This window comes from Centruroides vittatus, unplaced genomic scaffold, assembly GCF_030686945.1.
Source record: "Centruroides vittatus isolate TY-2023 unplaced genomic scaffold, ASM3068694v2 contig_847, whole genome shotgun sequence".
In the NCBI taxonomy this organism is placed as follows: domain Eukaryota; kingdom Metazoa; phylum Arthropoda; class Arachnida; order Scorpiones; family Buthidae; genus Centruroides; species Centruroides vittatus.
The window spans coordinates 71,561-97,946 of NW_027122552.1; the positions used below are offsets into that span (position 1 = coordinate 71,561).

General features: G+C 32.6%; 1 protein-coding gene across 1 annotated transcript in view; it reads left to right on the forward strand.

The window, feature by feature from the left end:
- Window positions 1-26,386, forward strand: part of LOC136982509 (ATP-binding cassette sub-family C member 4-like) — an 82,763-nt gene that overhangs the window by 7,143 nt on the left and 49,234 nt on the right. The window contains exons 2-8 of the mRNA XM_067279005.1: window positions 2,573-2,683; window positions 15,601-15,706; window positions 16,445-16,663; window positions 17,591-17,680; window positions 23,346-23,509; window positions 25,416-25,511; window positions 25,809-26,058. Of these exons, the coding sequence (XP_067135106.1) occupies window positions 2,573-2,683; window positions 15,601-15,706; window positions 16,445-16,663; window positions 17,591-17,680; window positions 23,346-23,509; window positions 25,416-25,511; window positions 25,809-26,058 (1,036 nt within the window). The remainder of the gene's footprint in view (window positions 1-2,572; window positions 2,684-15,600; window positions 15,707-16,444; window positions 16,664-17,590; window positions 17,681-23,345; window positions 23,510-25,415; window positions 25,512-25,808; window positions 26,059-26,386) is intronic.

Consider the following 26,386-nt stretch of genomic DNA (forward strand, 5'->3'; position numbering starts at 1 on the left):
AATAAATTGGTACCTCCTGTCCCTGATGTTTCCAAATCTAATTTCTTGTGTCATCTATCTAACTTCGCTCTCGAGATTAATTAAAGAGAGGCGGACTGACGACATTAAGTAGTTATCGGTCTATAATGTTTTCAAATTGCAGCCTAACTAATAAGTAGCAACAGCGATAATTATAATTTAAATTTAAGAAGTTAACAGGAGAAAACACAGGGCTTCCTCATTTTTTTATCTGTTGTTTTTTTACACCTGAACATGAAACAGTATTTCTAATGTTTCACATATTGAAGCAGATAACAGTTTGCAATAAAACATCGAATCCGCCGAATTACTGTTTATTTCTGAGGAGAAAATGATGACAGACCAAAGAAATGTGAAAACTCTCTATGTTATATTTTGTTTGATTTTTGCGTAAACTTTTAAAAATTCTCTTGTAAATTTTTGAAATGTAATTTACAGCGTTTTTACGAAACGTTTGCATTTTGGATTTTAAAAGTAGTTTTATTTATTGTGAGGTGTCGTTATAGTGAGGATTTCCGAAAATGGACTCCTGAAATACACAAAGATTCAAGAATACACAGTTTATTTTAAAAATAAATTTTATCACAAATATAAACAGTTGTAAACGCTGATAATTTTGACAATAAGGATTTGTCCCTATTATATATTTACCATATATATTACAAGATGGCTATTTATACATACAGTATGTATACTCGATTGACTATTTAACCCTTTTAAAGCCATGACATAAAGATAACAGTTTTAATGTTATTTATAATTTAGAATATTCTAAATTTTGATTATCGATATTTTAATTATATTCGATTATATAATTCATTTCCGTGAGTAACTCTGCACGAACGGCCATTTTGTTCTGTACATTTTGATCAAAACAAACTCACTTTTTTGACACAAAGAAATATAGGTTAATGTTACCTATGGTAGCGAACATCGCGGCTCGTCTCTGAAACAGTGGGGATGCACGGTCTAACCTAACCTAACCTATTCTAATAAATTACCCCTATTCTAATAATTTGGTTGGCAATAATTATGGTATTTTATTAGAATAGGTTAGGTTAGGTTAGAACGTTCATCTCCGCTGTTTCAGAGACGAGCCGCGATGTTCGCTACCATAGGTAACATTAACCGAAATGTATAATAATATATATATAAATAGAATATATAGTATAGTATAGTATGTATGTATGTATGTTTTCTACCAGAATTATCTAGTAGCAATTCATTAACTGTGGCTGCTTCCGATGATGATGCATTGGACTTATTGGACTTAGTTAATATTAATTAATTATACTAGTTGTGATGCCTCACCCAAAAACGTCTTTTTGGGTGCATCCTTGTTGGCAAGAAAATGTCAATTAATCCAGCAATTTGTATGTTGAAATCTGGATCGTCTTTCGTGTTTACAATGAACTGTTCGCTATTTGTGGTTAACGAAAATTAAAAACTAGAAAAAATTAAAAACAGTTTTCTTTTGAACTAAATTTCTAGTAACAGCTGACAAAAATGGAGCCTGCTGCAATCGTCTGACATATAGAATGTATAGTAGAAATATATAGTAAAATATACTAGAATATGTATAGTAGAAATGTATGTATAGATAGCTAATTGCTTATACATACTGAATGTATAAATAGAAAATTGCGTATACATATTGTAGGTATAAATAGCCACATCCTATATATTATTGTGAAATTCTGGTTGTATCTAGTTTTTCCGAATTGGATATTAGAAGCGAACAACAGAATTCGTGGAAAATTTTATATTTTGTAACGTCGTAAATTGTACACTCAACATCCGAATTCGTCATTCTTCCGTCCTAACAACAATCTCGTGACTTAGTTTCCACGGCGAATCTAAAAAAAACCGTGTCTTCCCCCCTCGGGGAGTCTTATTCGATCTGCCAGTCGTACGTGCTCGTATACGAACCGCGAATTAATTGTTCATCGGAGTCGCGAAAATTTGACCTAGTGCCTATAATTTTGGATGTTCTGCCATCTATGGACTGTGAAAAGAGGTATGAAATGATATTTGTAAACTCTTTCTCGAGCTCCCCCTACACGTAATTGAGAGTTAGAATTGTAGCTTAGCGAACTTAGAATTGTAATTAAATTTTCTGTTGATTTTAATAAATATTGCTTTGTTGTTATAAATGAAGTCTTTACTTGACCGCTGGCCACACCTTATTGTCGAACCCATCTTACCTCCCCTCCACTCGCGTAACGCGTAACAAAACGTAACAGTTATTGACAACTGAGTAGGTCGACGACCTGTTGCCAGAAAGAGCAGTCAGACTTCTTCTGACACTCTCCCGGGCTCACATTATATTATTTCGAAAAATACATTTGTAATGATAGTAGTTAGTAAGGATGTTCATTTTACACAATGTTCTATTTAAAATAGGTTTGGAAATTTTCTCTTTAAGAATAAACACAGTGATTGTTGACTTGTATTGAAATACTGTTCATTCTCATTCATATAATTATTACGATGAAACTAATCGTAGAAGAAAATAATTATAATCAACAATAATAAATAACGTATTTATTTTCAGGTGGATTTTTCCAATAATATCAAAAGGAAGAAAGCGAGTTTTAAAAGAAAAAGACTTATTCCAAATTTCAAAATATCATACTTCAGAATACCTTGGGGATAGACTTGAGAAGTAAGTTATCAGTTTTAGTGAAAATTGAGTAAAAAGAAGTAATGGGTATATCATTCTGTTAAATCAAAAGTATTCTTATCATATGTAAAAAAACCTTGGCTAAAATAACCTTACTTTGCACAAGTATTACACTGTAACAGAGTTGTATAAGAATCTATTCAAGACACAATGTTTACTGAATGGAAACTACAGAGAATGCAATTAATGTTTCACCTAAGTATGAGAATGCGGATTGAATTAATTCAGTTTTTTGAAATGTATACATGATTGCTTTTTTGTGTGTATTGTATTTTAAAACACATTTTATCGTATATTAGGTTCGGATGTAAATTACAAGATACAACGAAAAATTTTCAAAATAAGTTGTACAGGTCCACACCTTGTTTGTTTTGTTAGTTTTTCTTTTAAAAAATCATGTTGGCCTAATTTTAAAATAATTTATTCTACGGTTTTATTGGAAAAACAATAAAATATATACTTTCTAAAAATTCCGAGTAAGCCAACTTCCATTATATTGTATTTCATTGCCTTTCATTAATGCTATGTTCACTAAGAGCACAGCTGTCAACACTGGGCATTTTACAGGTCTGTAGTCATTTTTATTAAATAAAACGTGCCCAGCAAAAATTATATAAACAAAATCTAACACCTTATCTTCGCTGAGAAAGTTTAATTTTAAACAAACGTTTTCGGCCTATTCTATAGGCCATCATCAGGCTAAAAAATCGAATAGTATCGTTCCATAAGAACGAATACAAATATTTAAACTTTAAATTAACAACGGATTAATACAAATATTTAAATTTAAAAATTAACAACGGATTAAAAGATGATACATAATAAACTAATATCGTATAGAATTAAAAACAAAATAAAAAACAAAATAAAAATCAAAAATAAACTCAGAAAAACTTCTAAACACAAGCATAGAACCATAAAATAAACATGTAAATTAAGAGTTCCTTGCAGAGTTTTTAACCATATACTTCCAGGCCGATGGAAGGCCCTCAGCGTCCCTCGCATTTATACATGCCCCTTCCAGCTTGCTCTTGTAAATCTCTATTTTCTCAGCGGTCCTCGCCAACGTTGGGGAGCTCACGGGTTTTATAATGTCCGCTTCATCCCATTTAACTATCGAGCTTTCGGTCTGAGCCATTTGGGATAGTACCGTGGCGTTGGAGCTTTTTCTGATGTTATACTTGTGCTCCTTGAGTCTTACACTCAAACTCCTTGTCGTAACGCCGATATAATCTTTCTTAATTCCCAGCTGTGCGTTCTCGTATGGTATCCTATACACACCCGCTTTTTCTTCCTTCCTAATGCTATCCTTGTCATTCCTTAAAATCTTATAAAGGTTCGGGGCTCTTTTCAGAATTATTGATGTCTCATTGCGGTTCGCAATTTCTTTCATAATGCTTTTGGCATATCTGTTATAAGTGAATTTAGTGATCTTAGCGGGACGTTGTTTAGAGCCTCTTGCTACGTTCTTCTCGTACCTTTTAACCATTCCTGTTATTGCGCTTTTCCTGTATCCTAAGGTTTCGGCTACCAGTAGAATTCTGTTAATTTCCTTTGCTCTGTCCATAACGTTATCACAATATAGAAAGGCCCTTCGGATTAGAGCCCGGAATGCCGCCATCTTATAATGATACGGATCATTATAAGATGGCATTAAATGGGATGAAGCGGACATTATAAAACCCGTGAGCTCCCCAACGTTGGCGAGGACCGCTGAGAAAATAGAGATTTACAAGAGCAAGCTGGAAGGGGCATGTATAAATGCGAGGGACGCTGAGGGCCTTCCATCGGCCTGGAAGTATATGGTTAAAAACTCTGCAAGGAACTCTTAATTTACATGTTTATTTTATGGTTCTATGCTTGTGTTTAGAAGTTTTTCTGAGTTTATTTTTGATTTTTATTTTGTTTTTTATTTTGTTTTTTATTTTGTTTTTAGTTCTATACGATATTAGTTTATTATGTATCATCTTTTAATCCATTGTTAATTTTTAAATTTAAATATTTGTATTAATCCGTTGTTAATTTAAAGTTTAAATATTTGTATTCGTTCTTATGGAACGATACTATTCGATTTTTTAGCCTGATGATGGCCTATAGAATAGGCCGAAAACGTTTGTTTAAAATTAAACTTTCTCAGCGAAGATAAGGTGTTAGATTTTGTCATTTTTTATTTCCATAAAGTAATGATACTTTTATAACAAAAATATAATTGTTTGAAATAGTTTTTATTAGTAAACAACTACATATTATATTTTTAAAAAACACGGCAAAAGGTCTATTATATCTCAGGGTTTACACGTTTTATAGATGTCTGCAACCATAAGAGAAAGTTGTACTATGTTTATTTCATATAAAGTTTTAATATTCGATCTCGTTATAAGAAACATTAACACGAGTGTTGTATCTTGTTAATATGTTAATAATCGAAAATTGTACTTTATAAACTTTTTTTTATCTGTCGTCCTTTCACACCTGAACATGAAACATATTATTTCCAGGTGGAGCGAAATTTGATCCTGCTACCTCATTCTTTTCTTCTAGACTCTTGGGCCATTAAATTTAATGACCCAAGAATTTGGCATATCGTTTGTCGTGTTTATTATATAACGGGCTATGGTTGTTGATGTTTATAAGTAATATGTCTGAACACAAATTTGGAAAAATACGTGATCACAAGCAACACTAAGATGCTAGCGGAACGAGTGCTAAACACAGACTGATGGAGCAAGCCGCATGCCCTCAAATTCGGGATTTCGCCTCTCCTCATAACTCGTTATGCGAAACATCGCTCGTTAAGCGAGGCAAATTCTTACAATTTGTTTTACTCATGAGGTGCTCGTTAAGCGGGGTTCCACTGTATTATCATAATATTATTACATGATTAATTTGAATAAGCAGAAGGCATAGCACTTAGTTTTAAATGACAAACGCTTTCTTATAAATGATTGATTGATAAAATCATATTTTGTATTTTTTTATATTGCTGATATAAAGATAGAAAAGAGGAGTGTTTTAAACATGTTTTTTGTATTGATTTGAAAGAAGCATTGCCTATGATTCTATCATCTAATCTTTCAAAAAACAAAATTTGTAAATTTCTTTAACTGTATTTATCATATTTTTGTTTTATATATATATATATATATATATTTTTTTTAATAAATTTATAAAAATTTTCAAGTGTCGTACATTTGATTTTGATAGAATCGTCGATAGAAAAAAAATCTTATCACATGATGTAATACTTGGTTTTAGTTACATGTCATATCACATAAAAGCTTATGATTTGTAGAAAATTAAGAGTAACTATGAATTTTTTCAGTAGTGAAATAATTAAAAAAAATTTCTCTCATTAATTAAAAATCAATAATATAAGAAATCATATTTCAGGATTTAGAATGCATGAAAAAAAATAATTACTAATAAACAATAATTTTTTAAATATTGAAAAAGATTTTCACCCAAATAATTTTTATTAAGACTTTTACTAAATTCTCATAACATACCATGTAAGTGCATAAAAAATGAACATGTGAACTATATCATATACTGTATATATATAATATGATTAAAAAGTTTACGCAAAGTTTTAAAGACAATAAAATTTAATTTTACTCAGTTGTTAAATAATTGAACAGACAACTGGGTAGTTTCTACACTCGCAAAACTTTTTTTCTCAGTGGCTTTTTTTGTAATGTCTTTACTGTTCTGGAGTTTCTCAATCATATCTTTCCCAAAATTATGAAATAGTGGATTTATATACTTCTCTAAAGAACTTTAACAAAGGTTGATGAGTCACAATTTTTACAACAAAGTAAATTTTGAAAATGCGGAATTAATATCCTCACAATTTCTTTCTTGATACATTTCCGTTTGAAACATACATTCTTTAGTTCTTCAAAAACAAAATCAGAAATAATGTCCAAAACTCTCACTAGTTCAAAGCTAGGGTATTTTAAACCACCACGGTCTTGATGAAAAATTAGTCTCAAAACTGGACAACAACTTTTTCGTCCTGAATGTTTCTGCAGACAGCCAAAGCATTTTGTTGATTCCTCTTCCCCTTTCACAATGTATCCTGCAATGATAGCCACTGCTGCTTTTTTCATTGTGGGTTGAACAGCTGAAGGAAAAAATAAAAATAAAATTCTATAAAATTGAAGACTTCTGTAGGAAACTGAAGTATACTTTTCACTTAGTTCTAAAGAAGTGTCATTTACACAAGCGGATTTCATACAATTAAAAGATAAAAAATAAACAGTCGCCTACAAATGTTTATAGTTAAAACAAGGTAAAATAAAAAAATGATACTAACCTTGTGGGTTATAAAACCTGGACAGAATTTCCTACTTGGTCAGGCAATGCAGAGTTGTTTGAGCAAGAACTATAAGCAGTTTCTTTTGCTCGGAATGAAATGGGCTCTGATGCAGCTGACAACGGTGGTTCTCTTGCTTCCACATTAGCAATAATGTAAGCTTTAATTAAACTCGTTTTAAGCGTTGCTTCTATAGCAAACATAGTGGATCGTACATCCATCATATCATCGGAGCTAAGTGGCGTACCTGGCTGACTAGTGCCTCCACATCATCACTTAAAAAGTTCATGAAAAGGACATAATGGAAACCTTCCTGAAGAAGATGGCGCACACAGAGGACGGAGGACGTGGTTGTGAACCGCAGTACGTGGTATGTTTCATCACTAAATCTTTTTTCTTTCTCCAGTGAAGACTGAACTTGTTCAATGTAGTAAAGAAAATCGTTTTGGAGCCACTGCAGTCTTTCATCGTCTAAGGAATAAAAAGGGCACTTGTTTTGATTTCTGGAATAGATGTACTGAGTTTGATTACAAATATCATGAAGTTCAAACCACTTCCTCATGATCTTCTTGAAGTTAATCGTTTCCTGTAATCCTACTTTATGGTCTACTTTCAAAGGACAAATATCAACCATTGTTTCCAGGACGGCAACCAATTCAATTGAAAAAATTTTAACTGCTCGTAAAACGTTCATTTTTTTCAAAACTAGTTGGAAATAAGTGCTTCTTGGTTAAGAATTGAACAGGTTTTACTAGTCCTGGTAATAACTTCTGGTAGTCATACAAACGTTTCAGGTGGTTTGCGGATATTTCATTGTCATTTACATTGAAGGTCTTGGTCAGAAATTAAGACCTCATATTCTTTATCACATGACATTGATCAAATGCCAGGAAGAGTTTACAGGTTTTGTCATTCGAGTGGCTGATATAAGGTCCGCATTCATCACCATTCAAAAGTTGGAACATCAAAGTGTTAACAGAATAGTTGTCAGTGACCACGAGCTGGACTATAAATCCCTCCTCCTCTACTGCTGTGATAACTTTAAGAGTTAAATTTTTAAGGTCAAATGCAGTTATGTTTGAAGTAAAGTAGAAGGTACAGGTATCCGATAAGGTGTTGTTTGGCCATGAAAAAGGAAGCACAGCAATTTATTTGCTAATTTGTCTCAAATCTTATCAGAATCATGTCTATATTTGGTTGGCCTAAAAATACATCCAACTTTCTATCATAAATTAATTTAGGTTTTACAGCCATCTTGTCAATGATAAGATACCCCAACTTTTCAGCATCGGTCTTTAATCCTTTGAACTCTGCTGTAAGTCGACATTTAATCAGTGAAGTAACACCAATTTCTCCACTGTCATAACTAATGTATCTTTTCAAGGTTGCTGGATAAGGGATGTACAAAATACCAATTTGTCTCAAATACTTGTAGACCTTGGAGGATTTCCTTTGCAATAATGCACAAATCTTTATATTGGTCTTTTCATAGTGTCCCTTTTTCTTACCATAACTGTTAACTTGTTCAATTAATAAATTTGCGTTTAATGAATGCTTGAATGTAGCTTCAGATACAATTTCCTTAAGTTCCTTTTCCAGAGGAGTTTTTCTTAATCTTTCTTGTAATAAATGTTTTTGTGCTTCTGCAGTTGATTCGAGCTTTGAAATTTGTTTTGTAAGCCTCGAACATTTCCATTTTAACTTTCTCAGCATAGTTTTTTTCTCTTACATAGGAATGAGCAAACAGGAATGTGAACTTGAACACCAATATTGGCTGTTCTGGTTTCATTTGCGTCATCCTCTTCGTGATCAATACTATTTTCCACACTAGTTAAACACCCAGTTGCAGACTGTGTACATCTCTTTTTGGGCAATTTTCTGGGTTCAGTCTTCTTTCGTTTCAATCTTTCTGGATACTCCTCAAAAACTGATAGCACAGAGCTAGGTAAAAGCCTTTTTCGTGTTGTGCTAACACTAGAACTTGTGGTGAGAAAATGTTGACTACAAACTCTAGATCTTTCGGAAGGAATCCAAGAACTGCCTTTTTTCTCACCCTCCCTTTGTATACTTAAGAGCCACTGTGTTTTCACCTGTGCTTCAGAGGGGAACTCATGGAAAGCAACCACTTTCAGACGTCCATTGCTTTTACACAATGGCACGTAGCAAAAAACCATGTTCTGAAAAAGATCGAAATTTCTTTTACAGTAAAAGAAATAATACGGTATAAAAAATAACTATGTATACTACTGTTTTGTCAATTCGCAGGAGGGAAACATTTATAAACAAAATATGTAATCAGTAATGTTCACAATTACCACTCAGTCGGTTTGACGAAAAACACAAATTTTATATTTACAGTAAATGTACAAAATAATCCAAATTAGAGTTACAATTAATTATGCACAAACACTAGTCTGAACAACAACCGACTATTCCCGTACAAATTCGTCGAAAGAACTCCTTACGCACAAACAGACTTGTAATTAACAAAACCTCCGAGTCAGGAACAAGTTCGTACACAACCACGTAACTTCCAACGAGAGAGTTAGTTAGCACCTCGATAACGACGATCTCCCTTGATCCGATCCGATCCGATACCAGCCGATACCGATACGAACTTCGATCCGAGCTTAAATAGTCGACGGCGTTCGAACCCTGCTCCAATCAAATTTGAATGTTCCCGCAACGGCCGCCAACGGTCACTTCCCGCCGGCCAATCGTCCGATGGTCGACGATTTGAAACTTAACGGTTCTTCCCACGGAAGTTCCTAACGGTCGTTTCTACCGGCCGATCCTAACGACTTTTCCGTTATGAAAGTTCGTTATAACAAACAGGTGGGAATCACGCGTCTTGGCGATTCCATACCTTACATAATCGTTACTTTAAATTTCAATGGATTTCACAGCACTTTAGCCAGAGAATACTGCCTTTGCTGGTATGCGTTTGTCTCTCTGAATAGGGGTGTTAAGACGCCACCTAGCTACAAAATTTAACAACATTAAACGACCGTCTTTTTGAAGCGAAAAGTTCAGAATGCGATAGCCTTTCTTATCTTGTAAGTTATTGTCAGATATGGCAATATCACGATGTAGTAGAGAATAATCGTGGTAAATGTTTTAAGAATTTTTCCATGCATTTCTCTCGTTTCCGTTTCGGAAAAAAATTTTTAAACAGTTACATCTAGTAAAGAAAAAATCTTTCTTTATTATCACATAATTCCTTTTTATGTGAATTTTTTAGCGCTAATTTTTTGGCTAAAATCTTTTTTCAAGTTTATATTAAATTCTCTTATGATTTTCCATCTATTAAGGTTTCTTCGAAAGTTTTGAATTCATTTTCGATTTTATATAATTGTTTATAGTTTCAGGCATTTAAGTCATGACGAATTTTTCCAACCTGTGAAGCAAATTCAAGAAAATGTAATTGACAGTTAACGAATTTCATCCACGACCGTAGATGACATAACGGTTGTTATGTTTACAACTATGACGCCTGGCGGCCTTACCCCAGATTGAAAAGTCGGTGAAAGTCATGCGTGTTTTACTTTCTGTGGAAGTGACATAATCATTATAAATAAAAGAAAATTTCAGTATATCTTTTATTTCATTTTAAAATTCGTTGTTCAAATTTACACCTAAATATTACAGCAGTTTAAAATATTAGCATTTGGTAAATAAACTTAATTTAAATATAATAAATTTAAATAAATAAAATTTTAAGAAACAACAAAACATTAAAAAAAGTAGAAATAATTTTTATATTCATCTTCAGATTTATTACATATGTTATCTTCGTTGACCAGTGTTTAATTTAAAAAAAATATATTCATCATTGGCATGCATCAGAAAAAAAAGCATAACTTCCATAAAAGACGGCTTTTTCAGAGTGCATCGGATCCTCTCAGGGAAGTCCCTGAGAGGATCCAATGCACTCTGAAAAAGCCGACAGTCTATGTCAGCAATCAATGTGTGACCTATTTTTCTAACATAGCAAAACGAAGTAATTTACAGTACAACGATATATATAAATACTAATCATAATAACCAAAACAAATTATTATAGTACAGTCAAACCTGTTTTCGTGCGGTCTTTTTCTGTGCGATTTTTATTTGTGCGATTTGTTTTGTGCGATTTTTTTTGTGCGGTATATGAAAATTTCAATCAAATTGGAACATAATTGACTCCTGTAAAATTTTTAAAAACTCTATTGGTTGTTTTCTATGACATCAGCAGGTTTTTTCATTTTTTATTCAGTAAAATTTTTTTCTCATACGTTTATTTCGGTCCCCTCTTATTTTAATAGCATAAAAACCATAAATATTATGTTATATTTGAACAGATGCAATAAGTTAGCTCCTCTCCAGCTTTAGACTGCAGGTGTGAAATTTCACGCCTTGTTAAATGAAATAACACTTCCTGCAGCTATATTTATCAAATAAAATCATTATTTAACGATTATTTTTAACTTTTTAATGTTAGATTCGTATTTAAGTGGAAATAATTAATTAATATAAAAATTAAAATTTTTAGAGGATTTTTCCCCATTAGGTGTTGCAGAAAAAGGCCCAAAGAGCTAAAAAAAGCAATTCCTAGTTATTTCGTACGGTTTCGAGTTATTTTCTACGTGAGACTTTTTTTATGCGGTCCCTATTCACCGCATAAGAAATATTTTTTCTTATGCGGTGAATAGGGACCGCATAAAAAGTATCAACTTTTCTTTCTATAAAGTAGCATATTCTGACACAACTTCTAAATTCACAGTAAAATTTACACCTTTCATCCGTTAAAAACAAAGCATGATGTATCGATCTATCTAATAAAAATTTATCGCAGTGAACTTCGAAAGAAAAACGAGAAGATGAAAACAACATACCGCAGTCTACGAAATCTGGCGCGAAGTGATGTCGAAGGGATAAGCTGATAATGAGTGTTGCCACAATAAATTTCAAAACGTACTGAAGCTCCTTTAAAAAATGTACTATTTCTATGGTTGTTTGCTTTTGATATTAATATACCATCATACTCAATTTTTGTGCTTATTTCAAATTCATATTCATGAATACTTTGTTTACATGCCTATATATATAGGTCTACTTTAACTCTCCCACATAGGCACTTCATTAAATTAAATAAAAGAATAGTAAGACAAAACTTTCCTTAATAAAATTAGCAAAATCAGCTCCACGCGTATAAAAAAAATGCAAATCTTACTTTACAAGTTGAACATGTGTATTAGGTCGTCTACATCTTCATTCACTTTTATTTCAGTATCGTGGATAGCTATTGGGTGAGTTTCTTTAAGTTCTGGAATCCAATCGTAACATTTTCGGTTTTGGGTTTTTATTAACTCTTTTGATAGCAGCAAAGCATTACAAGTGTCAACCTGAACTCTATTGCGAAACTTTGTCTTAATCAAATTAAGTTGTGAGAAGACTCATTCCACACAAGAACTGAAGTGGGGAAGGCTCAACAAACTTGTTGAAAGCTTTCCAAGTATTGAAAACATCACATCTCCATTGTCATCTTTAATTTTATTTACTTCATACCAGAAAGGTTCTAGGTTTTCAACTGCACAACTGGTTAACTTATCACAAATTTCAGGCAGCAGTTGCCATTCTGTGTTCAGCTCTTCATACTGATGCTCAGGTACAATATTAGGAAAATGTGTTACCAGGATTACAACTGACCTAACATTTCCAGAAAAAGCAATTTTTGGTTCCAACTTTTCAATTTCCTGCAAGATCAATTCACCAAAAGGAAATTTCTTTTTAATTTCTGCACTTAAAACAATATAAAAAGACTGAATGCTTGAGAGAAATAGCTTCAGGTCTTTTTCAGGGAATTTATTCTTTGCGATCTGAACTTCGCACATTGCACCAAGATATAATGTTTTTAATGGTTGAAAATATCGTAAATTTTCAGTGTCTATCTTGTTCAGCGATGTTGAATCCACATACTCTTTTTTCAGATAGTTGCGGAAAATTGTTTTAAACAGAGATGATAAGTTTGGCAGAAGTGATGTAATACATGGCGTCTCGCTTTGAAAATTAAGGTTAATTTTGTTGATGACTTCTAAAATGTAATGTAAATACAACTTATTAAAGGGATTTTGTAAATCTTTCAGTAACAACTGTGCTATATGTATGCTATCTTCCACAGCAAATACTGTAAAATAAAGAATGAGTGCATTCCATTGTTCTAAGGTTCTACTGACTACTGCCTGCCAGAATAGCCATATTGTCCGAGATAAACGTAACAATCGATGTGGTTGGCCATCTACAAATTTTTGAAATTCACTAAGTTCATTGATCCTCTTGGAGCTATGAGCAAAGTAAGCGTATATATTTCTTAGAAATTCTTCAATTGTCCGTGGAAGTTTGTTGCATGCCTGCGACACACGTAAGCTAAAAGAATGGTATACACATCCAAGAACAAAAATATTTGGATTGTCCTTTTTAATTAACGCTTTCACATTACCAGATTCACCCATCATCACAGAGGCATTGTCCGCACCAAATCCAATCATATTTTGTTTAGGAATATTTAAATTTACCAAAAGTTCCATCATCAAATGATAGCTTCAGCAGTTGCTTGCTGTACTTGCAACAGTCTCATAAAGCGATCCCTTGCGTTTCCACAAGAGTTATCAAAATACCGAGCGATCACTGCCAAGCATTTGGTGGAGGAGATATCAGTTGTTTCATCAATTGTTAAAGAAAATTTCACATTTAGTAACACTGAAGTCATTTCTTCATAGCTTTTCGCAGATAATTTTTCTTTAATGAGCTCTGTTGTTTCGTTCAGGCTACTTTTAGGTCTGGCAATACAGTAGAGCGTCGATAAGTGGAACGTCGGTAAGTGGAATAGCCGGAAAGTGAAACGATTTTCAGTCGGACTGTGTCGTGCTGAATCGAATGTTTTTGATACTAAATTTACTTCTAAAGTATAATTTTCATGTTTTTTATATTCTTTAATGTATTTATTTTGTTTGTACAAAATGCAGAAATAATTTTTAACGATACGATAGCCTCGATGATTATTATAAAAATTTTCGTTAGGCTTAAAATCGGCGAAAATTCAACACGAAGCGACACGCAACGGAGAAAAATTCAACAGGAAGCGATACGCAACGGAGAAAAATTTGAACATCGGACAGGTTAATGTATTTTTTCGTACAAAGTCGGAGACTGGAACAAATCATTAACTGGAAGGACCCCAGCTTCCAATTGGTTCCACTTATCGACGCTCTACTGTATTTGAATCATGGCACGCTGACTGGATAAGTTTAGGAAGATGATCCATAATCTTCATTGGAAGATTATGCTCTACACAAAGCAGCAAATTTATGTATTTAAAAATAATATATAATGTATATATATATATATATATATATATATATATACTATGGTCAAAGTGATGCCTGCATTAGTCAATACAATCACTTCTTGACTTATGACAGGGTTCGATTCCGCAACTTCGGACGTAAGTCGAAATGGTCGTAAGTCGAAAAGTGACTGTACTTAATAACAAAACGGTTAGCCATCTTACACAAGCACTCGCGAAGGGTACAACAAAACTAAAGATGATGCAATCAATCGCAAGATATATATGTATATGATATATATTTGACAAAAACTATAAAAAATTGATACATTTTTAAAATTTTTTATGAAATTTTTTCGTCGTAAGTGCGAATTGTCGTAAGTCGAGAAGTGACTAGATCACTTTTTATTTTATTTTTTTTATTTCTCAAAAACGACACTGTGGTCAGGTTGGCCTTTTACAAGCGTCTTAAAGCAGTGATTGTACTTTGACTTAATGTATTGATTCTGCACGTATCATCGATATTAATATCGATTTTTTAAAAAATACTGGTTAACATTGCACCTGCCAGTGCAATAATATGGGTTTACAATCGATCACACAACAGTTATTTTTTGAAGTTTTGTGTCGCAGAAAGCTGTGGTTCATTATCACAAGAAGAAAACAAACACCGCCTTTCAGTACGTTTCCAACCCAAACACGCATGTTTTCCTGAAGCAGATTTTTTTTGCTTGCGTATAGGTGGCGCTCAACTCAGTTCCAGTAGCTCTATAGAGGAAAAATTTAACTTTTGGTCACGTGACTGCACAGGCGAATTCTCAGCTTATTCCATAGGCATCATTTCAGTTCTATCATCAGTATTCGAGTATCTTCTCACACAGACGAGTACGATTCAAACCATGGCTGTACAGAGTGATTGGAAAGCAGCCCTGAAAAAGGGTACTTTTCCCCTTTTATACAGATATGCTGCCCAATCGGGTGGGCTCTTGATTAGGTCATATTAGACTATTTGTCATTATGGCAGGAACTTGAACATACTTTCTGTCAGAGGAAATGTAAAGATGTTGGAAAGATAAAAATTTGCCTTTCCTGTCTTCTCAGAGTTTAACAAAATAATTCAGCCTTTCAATTTAACATGTTTACACTTTATTTAAGTTAAATACAATATTTATATTTAATTGCCCTTTTTACTGCACTCTAGATCCAGGTTTTCACAAAATAGTGTTTTTATTTGTGAAGTTTTGTGCAATTTATTTTCAGAGAGTGGAACAAAGAATTACAGAAGAAAAATTCAAATATACTGAAAGCTGTATTACGATTTCTTGGATGGAAATTTTCAATTATAATTTTATATGTATTTATTCAGGTAATATGACAAATGATTCCAAATATTTATTTGTTTTGTCGAAACCGTTTCTTCTTTTTCTAGTTTTGTTTGGTGTCACGACTTGGAAAATTTATAGACACTTGGCAAATTCATCTATTTAATCCGTAATCTTTACAGAGACGCGTTCCGGGCTTTCGCCCCTTTTTAGTCTGTTACGTAATATACATATGTTGTATTTGGTGGGCATCTGTCCAGCACCTGCCCTACGTCTCCCCACTTTCTCCTCCTTGCTAACTTGCCTGCTTCCCCTGCATGTCTCACAGCGTGTGACTTCTACCTCCCAGAATGCTGCACACAGCCGCGCCTACAACTGTAATAATACTGTATATAAAAGCTGGTTACAACTATTAAATAGAATATCTTAAAAAGTATATTTTTATAGTTGTAGGCGTGGCTGTGTGCATCATTCTGGGAGGGAAAAGTTAGACGCTGTGAGACATGCGGGGGAAGTAGTCAAGTTAGCAGGAAGGGTAAATGGGAAGACGTGGTGCGGAAGGTGCTGGACAGATGCCCACCAGATACAACATATGTATATTACGTAACAGACTGAAGAGGGGCGAAAGCCCGAAACGAATCTCTGTAAAGATTATGGATTAAATAGATGAATTTGCTAACTATAAATTCACCAAGTCGTGACACCAAACAAAACAAGATTCCAAATATGTATAGCATGTTTAAAATAGTCAAAATAACTGATATTTATGTATATTTATGCAGGACATAGTCGTAGTTGCTGGCCAATCATACTTACTGGGATTAATAATACACTGTTTTGACAACAGATTGGAATGGAATGAATACAATATATATGTATCCCTTGTAGGATTTTTTGCTGTAACTGCGGTTTATTTGTTTACATTTAATGCTAATTTTTTTATGTCAGATGTATATGGAATGAAAATAAAGGTAGCTTTTTGCACTGTTATATATAGAAAGGTGAGTAACAAATATCATGTGTTATGAATATAGTATTACATTTATATATTTTATTTAATCTTGATTACTAGCATTTCTGTTTCGGCTATTATTTGTGCATGTTATTGATTGGATTTGGCCATGTGCACTATCTGTCATCATGCAACACTACTTCTATAGTTGATGAAGACGTACAAACAATTACAGTAGTAAAAACGAGACAATGGGCTTTTTACGCCTCATTGGTGAAAGACATTTTTATTTTTCCTCTACAACAGCCAGTAACTTTTAAATATCATTTTAATGTTTTTATTTTATAATAACATTTTATTATTTTATTTAAACAAATTATTTTAAATGTAATAAACACACCAACAATTCTGAAAAGCTATGGTACTGAATAATTCCAAATGTATATACTGTACGTCAAATTACAGAAATTGTAATGTACTGTACTTCGATAAAAAATGAGAAATCATCAATGTTTAAACTCATGTAGTTTTGTTGTATAAGTATTTTTAAAAGGCTGCTTTTGTTCCACTTATAAATTGTTCCAAATGCACCAATTTCAAAAGTCTATGCTCAGATTGAATACAACTTTGGTATAATTGGATTCTTCATGTTACATCGATGATAAACTCGCTTCCAACTGCAAGTGTCCGATAGTACTAGTTATCTAAATGACAAAAAAATAATATTTGTTATTTATATTATATAAATAAGATTTTTTATATTTTGCTAAAATTTGTATAAACTTACATTAATATAAATTTAATATATATTCAAATAAATAATTACACTTTATAAAAAATTTGAAAATGGAATTTATTTCTTTGTACAGAGACCTTAAGTATTAAAATAAATGGAGGTGTTTAAATTAATTTTTTATGGAAACTTACGAAAAAACTGTTAAAAAGTTATATTATTTTATATAAAATTTCTATGCAGGCAATTAGGTTAAGTCCTTCGTCTCTAGAAAAATCGAATGTAGGACAAATGGTAAATCTACTAGCAAACGATGTCAGCAAATTTCTATGTGTAAGTTGAAGACAGTATTTTAAGAGATAATATTATATATGTGGTAATATTTTTATGCGGCGTAAATACAGTTATACGACGATAGAAATATGTTCTAAACGTCGTTCAATTAGAGATTAATATATAGTTTTTAATGTTTCGGTATTTAAGTTAAAGCTTTTATTTTCAAATTTATTTTGAATTTATTCTGGTAGATAACAAAAACTGAATTCATAATTGTAACAATGTCGATATAGAGAATATTGTAGAAGTTCGTTACTCTGGCACTTATAACACCAGTATGGTGTAGAACTATCCATACACACATAAATTCATACATAACCTCAGGCTCATAATCCGTAAACGGTGAGCAACAGTCAAAGGGAGACTACAATCTTACATACTATACATTCACCAACTTTCTAACTATTTTTGCTTCAGACACATTCCTGCCTCTTCTAGCACAGTTTCTTACATTCGATTTCCTCACATTCACTTTCTTACGTTCTCTCAAATACTCATTAACTTGTTCCCACCAAGACTTTCACTGTCTTCCTCTACTGCTTTTTTAACCACCTTTTCCATGTTCATTCTTTTCAACAGTTCTTTCATTCTGTCTATATTGCCGAACCATCGTAGGGCCTATTTCTCCACTTTTTCAATCGCATTCTGTTTAGCTACACACTTCTCCTGTACTTAAAAATTTCTCACATAGTATATGCTTATTTGCCACACACTCTTCTCTATTATATCATCTCTGATGCAGTAATGCTTCTCTTGTGACATTTCTGCCATACCCAAGTTCCGCTACCATACGTGAACACAAAAACAATATCATTCCGATATATAGGCTTTCTTGATAAAAAGGCACAAATGCCTATATATAGAAATAATGTTGTTTCGGTGTTGGCCAACATTTGATGTGTTGGACATCATTTACTGTGTTAGACATAAAACGGACATAATTTTTTCCTTGCAAACCTACACATTACACCCACCTGATTTCCAGCATTTAGTCATCTGGTGATTTCACCATCTGTCCTTTCAGTGTATATTCGGGAAGCATGCTAGATAAGATTATGTAGCATGCTTTTCAAGTACAGTACACAAAACTCTTCACTTCTTGTAGTTGTTCATCATCCAGTTGAATCGTGCAATTCGTTTGCATGATTCAGCTATATGATGAACAACTACACCTTTGCGTTCAGACACAATCACTTTACTTTTACTCACATTCATCCGCAACATATATTTCTCATAAACCTTTTCGAAAGTAGACATAAATGCCTGAATCTCATCCTTACTCTCTGCTAATAGCAAAGTTCCATCTGCATATAACAAACGACAGACTCGTTCATTTCTAATTCTCATTCCACATTGAGGTGCTCTAGATCTCCTTATGCAAACATCCATAAAAATATTAAAAAACTATGGGAACCTAATACAACCTTGTCTTACACCCTCTTCAATCGTGAACAAATCAAACACTTTACCAGCCATTTGTAAACATGCTTTGGTGTTTTCATGCATTTCTCTCAACTTAAACAACTAAATAACTTATGCATTGAAATTTGGCAAGAACAGATAAGAAACATTTTAGGATTTTTCAAAATTTCGAAATTTAAGGAAAACCGATTTCTTGTATCATAATTACACTTGGAATACAGTAAATATTGTTGCCATTGGATAAAATTCTGTTAAATAAATTCTGCATGTGATAATAGGTTAGAAACTCACAAACATTTCTCAGAACATACGAATACCCAACTTTATACACACAAACAATTGGAAAGCTATTCCTTGTTCATTCATTCATCTCAATTGTTTCAAATCACACAGGTAAGGATTTGTTTACAAAGTAATATATATATCTTACACAGGAGAAGTTCTGGCATAACGAACCACTTACTATAACGCATTTAGATATAAAAAATGTTTAGCACCCAATTGCAACAAAATGATTATTATAATGGGTCATCATCTAGCTTCAATAATAAAAATTATTGACCGAAGTAGGACTGAACATGTATGAGATATAGTGGGTTTTTTTTAAACTCTGCATCTGGATCCTCTTGCCTAGCCACGTGGGTAAGAGGAACCAACACAAAGGGCAAAAGGAAACATATCCATTTACGTATGTAACAATATTTCATTAAGCAAAAATTATAACAATACAGCAAATGGTCATTACATTACTTTCTGCAAGGATCACAGACGTACTTGCAGAATAATCGGTACATTTCTCGTGGGCCCAGTTTAAGTAGGAATCACACAGCAGCCAGGTTTCAGTAGGTAGATCTAAATATATCTCATTACAAAAAATGGAGTAGTAATTTCTAAACATGTAGGGTAACAATGAGTTGCATATGCACTTAGTTTTGCAAACTTTGAAGGCGTTTGTGACGACAGGTTCAACTTGTGCTTAACAGATGACGCCTCCCTTTTCTTGCTTGCTGTTAAAGCAGTTTTTCGTTGAGCACAAAATGACAGGTTTAGATTCCTTTTTAAAAAATTATTGACCTGCTTTTTATAAAAAAAAAATAGATGGTTTATGTGATTTTTTTCTGCTAATTCATATGACATCGTCTCCAAATCTGATTTCGTCAACCCGTAGAAACATTAAACCATGTTTTCCAAGTACTTTGTTAATTCATTTTCCATTTTCTTCGGGACACTGGTCTAGATCGTCCAATTATCTTTCTGCTAGTTGTTTTTGATAAACGCTTATGCAACGTCGGCTATGAGATATTATACTGTAGAGCGGCCTCACGAATTGTAAAAACTTTTCCGTCGTACCTTTCCTTAACTGACGTCATTGCCTATCCATATCGTGTTGGGTCCAGCTATCACTGGTGTTGGTTTTCCCTTTGTACGAGAATACCATCTGAAATGGAAAATAAATGAACTTAGAGATTGTAATTCGGGCACGAGAAACAAGTATTTCTTTTTCTCTGGTTCCCTTTGCTCCAGACAGTGTCGGTCTATCGAAATATTTTTTCATGACAAATGTGCTCCGATACCTGCAATCTAATAGCCAATTAAAACCGCTTAAATCTTCCTTTAAAACGCCGTATAACTCAAATTTTAATCAGCGTGTGTTTGAGGTTTAATTTATAGATATTAGCGAAGTTGAGGCCGAAGTTTTAAACGCGAAAACGTGTACATCGAATGTTCAGCGCCGCTTTCCTGTAAGCCTAGGAGTTTGACAATGGCGTTTGGAATGTCGAGCGTGATTCCGCTGACTTTCCAAACACCATTGCCAAATTTCTAGGCTTGCAGGAAAGCGGCGCTGAACATTCGATGTACACGTTTTCGCGTTTAAAACTTCGACCTCAATCTCGCTATTTAGTAATAGAACATTTTAATAAAAAGATCCATTTGTTACTTCGTGTTATATATCCTTTCCGAGATGAAACTTTAAAAATGGCGATCGTTGATACTATGGACAGACTTCCTCTTTATCATTTAATGCCAGATATTACAAAGACATCTACCTACATTTTTAATAAATTACACGATTCCTTTTGCCCAGTAGTTCCTTACGTCCGAACTTCCCTTAAGTGTTTTGTTATTGATGGTATTGTAAAGATAATGCTATTTGTTTAATTTCACATTTTTCTTACTAGAGCTGCAAGAATTTTATAATAATCTTAATTTTCCAAAAACTAAAAGTATCAGTTCTTTGAAAATTGTTTAGTAAAACAATAACTCTTACAAGGTAGAATAAAAAATAATAATCAGTTGAGTGTGTAGTAAACGGTAATATCTGTAATTTTCAAAATATTTACAAGTAAAATCGCTAGCTATTTAATCAAGTAGTTGGGCACTGTGTAATCATCGCAAAGATAAACCAGTGTATATGTTACAGTCAAAACCCGTTTTTAGTTAGAACGCGTTTTAACTAGTTGAAAATAGTTTATACTGGACGTCTTTGTTAAAACCCGTTTTGTCTAGTTAAAATTAGTTTTCATTCAAATTCATTTTTTAATAGCAGTAAATTCTAGTTTTATCTAGACAAAAGGAGTTTGGTCTAGTTTTACCTAGAGAAAAATCAATTGCAAAAGTCAAATGCATCAGCAGTAAATGTTTTGATTTCAGATAAAACTAGTTTTAACTTTTAACATTAGTTAAAACTAAATTTAGCTACATAAATATGTTTGGGGAAATAAATAAAGTTATGTGTAGTGATTCGGGGGAAGATGCCTAACATTTTGCTTATAAAGGAAATTATAGCGATAATTGGTGTTTTGGAGGCCTCTAACGAAAATATCATATTCTTGAGCATGTTTTTCAAACAAAACTTTGGAGTATATGAAAAATAATTGTATATTGTGTTTGCAATGACAACGTTTTTACTGTCTGGCATTTTAGGCATCTCACCCTAAGTATCCGGATGAGATACCAAATGCCATTAGGGTAAGATAACAAATATAATTGCATAAAATTAATTTTCGAATATCTTAATCAAATTTAGTTTATTGCATATGTAGTACAAAGTACTTCATAGCAAGTATAACAGCACAGTATAAGTACTGTTAAGTTTCCGCCCGTTCTAACGTGCTCTGTAGCTAGCTGAAAGCTTTTTTCAGTCCAAAAACCTTTTTGAAAAGTTCTAAGAATAATTTCTATGCCTATCCTGCAATAAAACGAGAAAACAAAAATTTATTAAAAATAGGCATATTGGAATTCAATTAACAAAAAATAGGCATGCTACCCCATGAAAAATGTGTCATCTTTTCCATTTGTCAAGGTAAGATGCCTACGTTGTACGTGTTCTAGCATGTCTGATCGGGATCGGCGGTAGCTCACAATGGAAACTTTAAAACCTTAACTACATCACACATTAATTCTGCAATTTTTAATAAATTCTATTTTACCTTTTAGTTTTAAAATGATTCTAGAAACATTTCACAACAAAAACTTCCCACTTATCTTGCTTTTATTCTTCTCAGATGTAGAAAATGAGATAACGGTAGCAAACTACAGCCTTCCGCACTCAATATTGGCCCAACGATTCATCATACAAACATATGACAATATCTGACATCACCATTTGAAAATATCAAAAAGTAGGCATCTTTTTCCGCTTACTATATTACCCGGAATCACTCTATATGTTGCAGTCAAAACGAGATTTTAGTTAGGATTCGTTTTAACTAGTTGAAACTAGTTTATACTGGATATCTTTGTTAAGATCAGTTTTGTCTAGTTAAAACTAGAATTTACTGCTAGTCAAAAATGAATTTGAGATAAAACTAGTTTTAACTAGACAAAACGGGTTTTAACAAAGACATCCAGTATAAACTAGTTTCAACTAGTTAAAACGGGTTCTAACTAAAAACGGGTTTTGACTGTAACATATATAACAATTCGAATGCAGCAGTATGTGCAGATATATGTACAACATTGTTACAATGTGTGTTACATTGAAAACACATAATGTTCTGAAATTTGCAAAAATACAAAACACTGATAACCCACTACAGTACTGTCATAATCTAATAACCTGTGCTACTATAGCTCCATATTATCGAAATCTTCTATAGTAAAAAAAGTAGATCATGCAAACTTAATGTTTTTATGTTATATTTTATAATTTCCAAAATAAATCAATTAAATTTTATATTAATTATAATCAAATTGGTTGATATTTTATACATATATAACATTTATATTATTATTACAGACTCTCCACAGTATGCCATATTTAATTACAAATCCTTTCCTCATCATTACAACCGTAGCGATATTGTGGCAATATTACGGATGGACTATTCTAGTAGGATACTCAGCGATATTTTTCTTCATTCCTATACAATTGGGTTTGGGTAAACTATATTCGAAACTGAGGTAATTATTTATTTAAATTATACAATTGAAATTTATCTATAAATAAAATAAAAAAATAATGCATTATTTAGTAACAGTTAATTGCAATGGTCGCGTACAGTACATGTGACCCATGCAATTTTTCTGAGAATTTTACTTACAAAATCAGCTGTAGGGAGACTTAAAAATTACAGCGTTTATTATTATTATTATTATTTTTTAAATGAGATTATACAAAAGTAAATATCATAAACGCATTTTCTTTGATGTATGAATAAACTATGCAATAAATTTTTAAGACTACTTGCTATTTGTATTCTTTTGTGTTACAAACACGTGTTATATCGTTCTAATTGTAGTATTTAAATTTCATTTAATAAAAAATCTTTACTGACAGTTTTATGACTTCATGAGAATTATTCATAAAATTTACAGGCAAATAGTGAAACTGAAGCGAAAGGAAATTTTAAGAGCATTACTCTATTGTTGCGTGTTTTCCATTAAAATATTTTACTTATGTGGCGGCTGCATTATATATATTTTTAGAGCACGCGATTATGAAAGGTGTTGTGTTTGAAACTTCCGCAATTACTATTAATTACAGTTGATTAAGTACTGATCATGGAAACTGGTCTTGACTTAAGTGACGACAAAAAAGGGTCAAATTTATGCTAGGGTTATTGCTAGCTGATCCCATTATGCTATAGCCAATGAAATTGAGAAGTCAAAGACTGCCAAGCCTGATGTTTAGTGTTTAATGGAATACGTTTAACAGAAAACTAATCTCATGGTTTATAAAAAGCTGGTTTATCTCACAAAACGAAAAATCGGCAGTCATCCGATCGGCGCAACTCGAAAAAAATGAGTCTTCCTCAGAGTAAAGCTGAATACGAATCAAGTGACGTTGAAGAGCTGTCATCCGGTGTCTTTAAGAAATAGACCAACTACAATATGCCGAAAGAAAGGGCAAACATCCTTTGACATCAAGGTAGACAGAGCAACGTTTGGAGTTCAGCAGATGGTAAATGGCCTGGGCTGATAATGGTGGTTCGGTTACCTTCAGCGATAAAAAGAAATTCAACCTGGATGGACCGGATAGATATCAACGATACTGGAGAGATGCAACAGGGAAGAAATTGAGACGTACTTAAAGCGGAAACTTGGTGGTAGATCCGTGATCATTTAAATTGCAATTTTATAATGCGGAGATTCTGACATCGTGATTGTTGATTGTCGCATGAATACTATGGAGTACCAGCATATGCTTGGAAAATGTTTTCCACAGTCGCAGTGCATGGAAACGAAAAAATAGGTATTTCAACAAGATAACATGCCTGTTTAGTTGGCTAGGAGCTTTTTAAAATGGTTTGTAGTTCTCATTTTTTAAGTTAAAGAGTTTTTACATATCAGGAAATACCTTAATCCGATTGACCACCTGTAATGACAGATTTCCAGGATGTTATATGATGTTTACTGGCAATTTGAAGAGCGCAATTCACTCGCGATCAGTTTGCTTGGTCCAAAAGCTCATTTTCTCAATGCAAATTATTTCAATGTATTTTAAATAAAGGAATAAAACTATGTATTGAAATGTAATTTTTAAATGAAAATAATTTAAAAAATTGAATAAAGAAATTATCGAAAAATTATTTAGTTGTCATTTCGTATTCAAAATTCGTTTCAGCAAACATTAGTAACCACTCATTAATTTGATTGTAATATTATTGCATTATAAAAAGTAGATCAGAATCATTCACTTCACCACTGTTGATAATAATTATTCTGCATCACCAGATATATTTCTGCAACACGTAATTTTAAAAATTTTACTTAATATTTACTGATAAAATATAATTATCAACTAAATGTTTATTAAATAATTTTATATATTTTTAATTTATATTTAAAACATAATTTATTATGGTAGATTACAAGCAGCAATATTGGGAGATAAAAGGTTGAACCTGTTGAACGAAATGATTGCTGATATGAGATTGATTAAAATGTACACCTGGGAATTGCCGTATTCTGCATTACTTAATAAAAATCAGAATGTAAGTAGAATCAAATGCAGTAAAACCTGCCTAGAGGCGAACAATAGTAAAAACATCAAGCTAAAGAAAAAAATTTCCAAAATAAAGTGTTTTTCTATACTACTAGAATGCGTAAAAATGGAAACCTTCCCAATTAATAGGAAGAGAATTCAGTGTGGTTCTAATTTACACAGATTTTACTGCAATTCTTTCATGCTAATTTGAATTTTTTGATAAGTACTTTTAAATTTGTGAAGTTTATTTTAATCAAATGTTTATATTTGCAGGAAGGAAATGAAAAAAGTTCGAATGTTTTTATATGCGAAGGGTATGATGACAATGTTAGCTTATCCTATATCAAAATTATTTACTTCCCTTGCATATCTCGCATTCTTTTTTAACGGAGGACAATTAAATGCCGAAATTGTGTTTGTCACTATGACTGTTTCCTTGTACATCTTTGTCAGCACTGTTTCCCTGCTTTCGAAAGCAATAAATAATTTTGCAGAAATTTTAGTTTCACTGAAGCGACTTCAAGTAATGTGTTCTTTTCAGATATTTTTATTACAATATTAATGTAGAAATTATTCTAGAATGTTAATAGTTATTCTAAAAAATTATTATTGTAAATTAGAATTAGAATTAGCAGATTCTGCTTATTACAAAACCCAATATATAGAAAATTACCCTGCAAATTAGACTTAATTGAGCTGCGATTTGAATAAGTTGTAGACATATAAATTCCCACTGTCTGTTGTTTGTCTTTTCGTAATTTCGAGAACGGAGGCCGATATATCAACGACGAAAATAGATATGAAACCCTTAGCGTAAGTGGCCCAATTAACTATTTACGAACTTCCAGTGC